The 2,733-nt window shown below is 46.1% G+C and overlaps 1 protein-coding gene across 1 annotated transcript in view; it reads left to right on the top strand.

Moving 5' to 3' along the window:
* LOC103355611 (trichohyalin-like) overlaps positions 1-1,843 on the top strand; it is a 6,902-nt gene extending 5,059 nt beyond the window's left edge. Inside the window, exon 3 of the mRNA XM_008279469.1 lies at positions 224-1,843. Within this exon, the coding sequence (XP_008277691.1) occupies positions 224-825 (602 nt within the window). The 3' untranslated portion in view covers positions 826-1,843. The remainder of the gene's footprint in view (positions 1-223) is intronic.
* The last annotated feature ends 890 nt before the right edge of the window (positions 1,844-2,733 follow it).

Raw genomic sequence — 2,733 nt, 5'->3', positions numbered from 1 at the left:
TAGATAATGGATGGATGGATTTTGACAGTTTGGTCTCAAATTAATAGATTTGTTTAGTTATACAGAATGATCTTTTTTAAACGTTTAGAATTGTTTTGTGACTATACCAGAATGCAAGTTCTCTCCCCTTCATGTTGTTCAGTGAAAAATGAGCCACAGTGAGGAAAAACTTGAAAGGGTTCAAATAAAAGCAGATGTTAGATTTATCATCACTCTCCTGCAGCCCGACTCGAAGAGGAGCAGCGAGAGAAGGAGCGACAGGAAAAGGAGAAGGAAGAGGAAGAGCAGCGCGAACGCGAGAAACGGCAGGAAGAGGAGCGGCGGCGGAGAGAGGAGGAGGAGAGGAGGCGGCAGGCCCAGCTGGAACGAGAGAGGAGGATCCAGCAGCAGATCGACGAGGAGAACCAGGCCTCCCGCCGTAAGCTGACACAGGCTTACCAGGACCTGCAGGAGGAGCAGAACCTCCAAACTCGGACGTTCCACCAGCAGCAGACGATCCTCCTGCACCAGCCGGTGGACGACCACACCGCTCAGATCGACAGAGACGAGGTACGCTCTCTATTTATTACTGATGACACACGGGGAGGGGAGAAGGTAGTTGGCATCTGTTACAAGAGTTCCAGTAGATGTTCAAAATGTCTTCAAGAACCAAAAATAAAAGAGTCTCAGTCATCTAGGTCATTGTATCCTAAGAGCTTCAGTGGAAGGCAACTGGACTTCATCTTAAGACTGGACTGGACTCAGAGTGAACTTCTCTTTTTGGTTGTTCAAGTCGTTTTGGTAAATGTGGACTTCTCTTTTTGGTTGTTGAAGTCGTTTTGGTAAATGTGGACTTCTCTTTTTGGTTCTTCAAGACAACCTTGACACCATGGTTTCACTTTTTCTTTCTTTAAGATGTTCTTGAGAACGTCTTAAAGCTGGACTAGTGTAACCCCTTCGACTCTGCGTTGTGTTTGTTTTATTAATAATGAGTCGGAAGGCAGAACGGTATTTTCCCATTTATTGGTTCACCTGGCAACACAAGATCACTCTGGTCAGCGGGCTCAGGCGTCTCGTGCGCAGCGCTCTGCGAAAGGAGCAGCACGGTTATAACAGCTCATGTCCGCTAACTAGCTAGCTAGCTAATTAGCGGACATTCTCAATCTCCCCAACCAATGCACACAGACAAACGACACACATATCCACACATTCCTGTGAACATTAATGTGACTGATTACACACTCATATTTCCAAAAATAAACAGAATAAACTCATAACACAACCATTCATGAGCTGGTGCTGTGCTCCGCAACCTACCTCATGCACGCCTCTCGGGAACTGACGGCGCGACACACGTGACACACCACAGCTCCCGAGAGGGCGCCACTGAGCCGACAACCAATCACAGCAAGTGGAATTACAGAATTACACACATACATACTGTTACACTCCCCCCTGCTAAATTCCACTTGCACCCAATTGAAAGAAAAAAAAGAAAGAAAAAAATTTTTACCAGCAAAACAGACAACCATGCCAGGCACAAGAACCCTAACAGCAAGCAAGTCACCAAAACACAGAAAAGAAAAACATTGTCATAAAATATGAATCCTATTCATTTCAAATGAGGACAGTTTCAGAAAATTACAGTCACAGACACCCAGTAATAATACTACTCTTAGAAAAGTCAGTGTGAAAAGAAGTTGGCCAGACCTCTCTAACACACACAGGAAAAAACATGCCTGTTACATATTTCATATACACTGTAACTGCAAATTACCTCAATATAGGAAAAGAAAACACAGGAGATTCCATAAAACCCATCTCTTACATGAAATATCTCATAAAAAAAACAATACATCTGTAAATACATACCAGCAAAAATGCAGACTAATGAACACCGTACCCATGTAACATCACCTATGATATCCCCCCTGTCCTCTGGTGCATCATCTCGATTAGTCTCGTAACAGGTCTCAACAATCTACCTGCTCTGGATCTCACACGACTGCTAACTTCTACATCCCTAATACCCGCAACTGTGTCAGTCAAAACTCTAGTCTCTGTGTGTGAAAACGGGTCAGGTGAGTTGTCAGATCCGGCTAAGCTAAGGTCAGGCTCAGTACTACCAGCATCAGCTGCCCCAACCATGTCCGTGGAGAGGTCAGGCTGTGAGAGACCAAGGCATGACTGGTTAACAGTTGTCTCAGCCGGACTAACACAGGTAGGCAGGACAGAAGCCAGGTCAGACTGCTCAACAACCTCCACATCCCCAAGCTGCCCAGCATTCTCTGAACTCTCAGATGGCAGGACAGACACCCACACTCTTGTCCTATAGTCTGCAGACTCGACAGAGACATCAGCAGGCAACTCTCTCTCATCATCAAGATCCACTGAGCTGGATACTGCAGACACTTGAGTCTCATTCTGAGGAGCAACATCATGCAAGGGGAGAAAGTTCACTGGCATTATCAGGTTGCGATGCACGACCTTCATCTTACCAGTGGTGGCATGCTGGATCTTAAAAGTGTGACTCTCATCACTCTTACTAACTACCACGTAGATGGCGTTTTCCCAGCGGTCAGCCAGCTTCTTCTTGCCACGTTCTCCTTTGTTGGCAAGCAACACACGGTCACCTACTTCCACCGGTGCCCCCCTCACCTCTCGGTTATACAGCTCAGTGTGCCGCTTCAACTGTTTGGTTGCCACAGTCTGTGCTATGTCCATAGCCATTTTAAGGTCCTTTCGCAGTGACTG

The sequence above is a fragment of the Stegastes partitus genome, unplaced genomic scaffold (genome assembly GCF_000690725.1).
Source record: "Stegastes partitus isolate 25-593 unplaced genomic scaffold, Stegastes_partitus-1.0.2 Scaffold160, whole genome shotgun sequence".
NCBI classification, from domain to species: domain Eukaryota; kingdom Metazoa; phylum Chordata; class Actinopteri; family Pomacentridae; genus Stegastes; species Stegastes partitus.
This window is presented reverse-complemented; position numbering and strand designations above follow the sequence as displayed.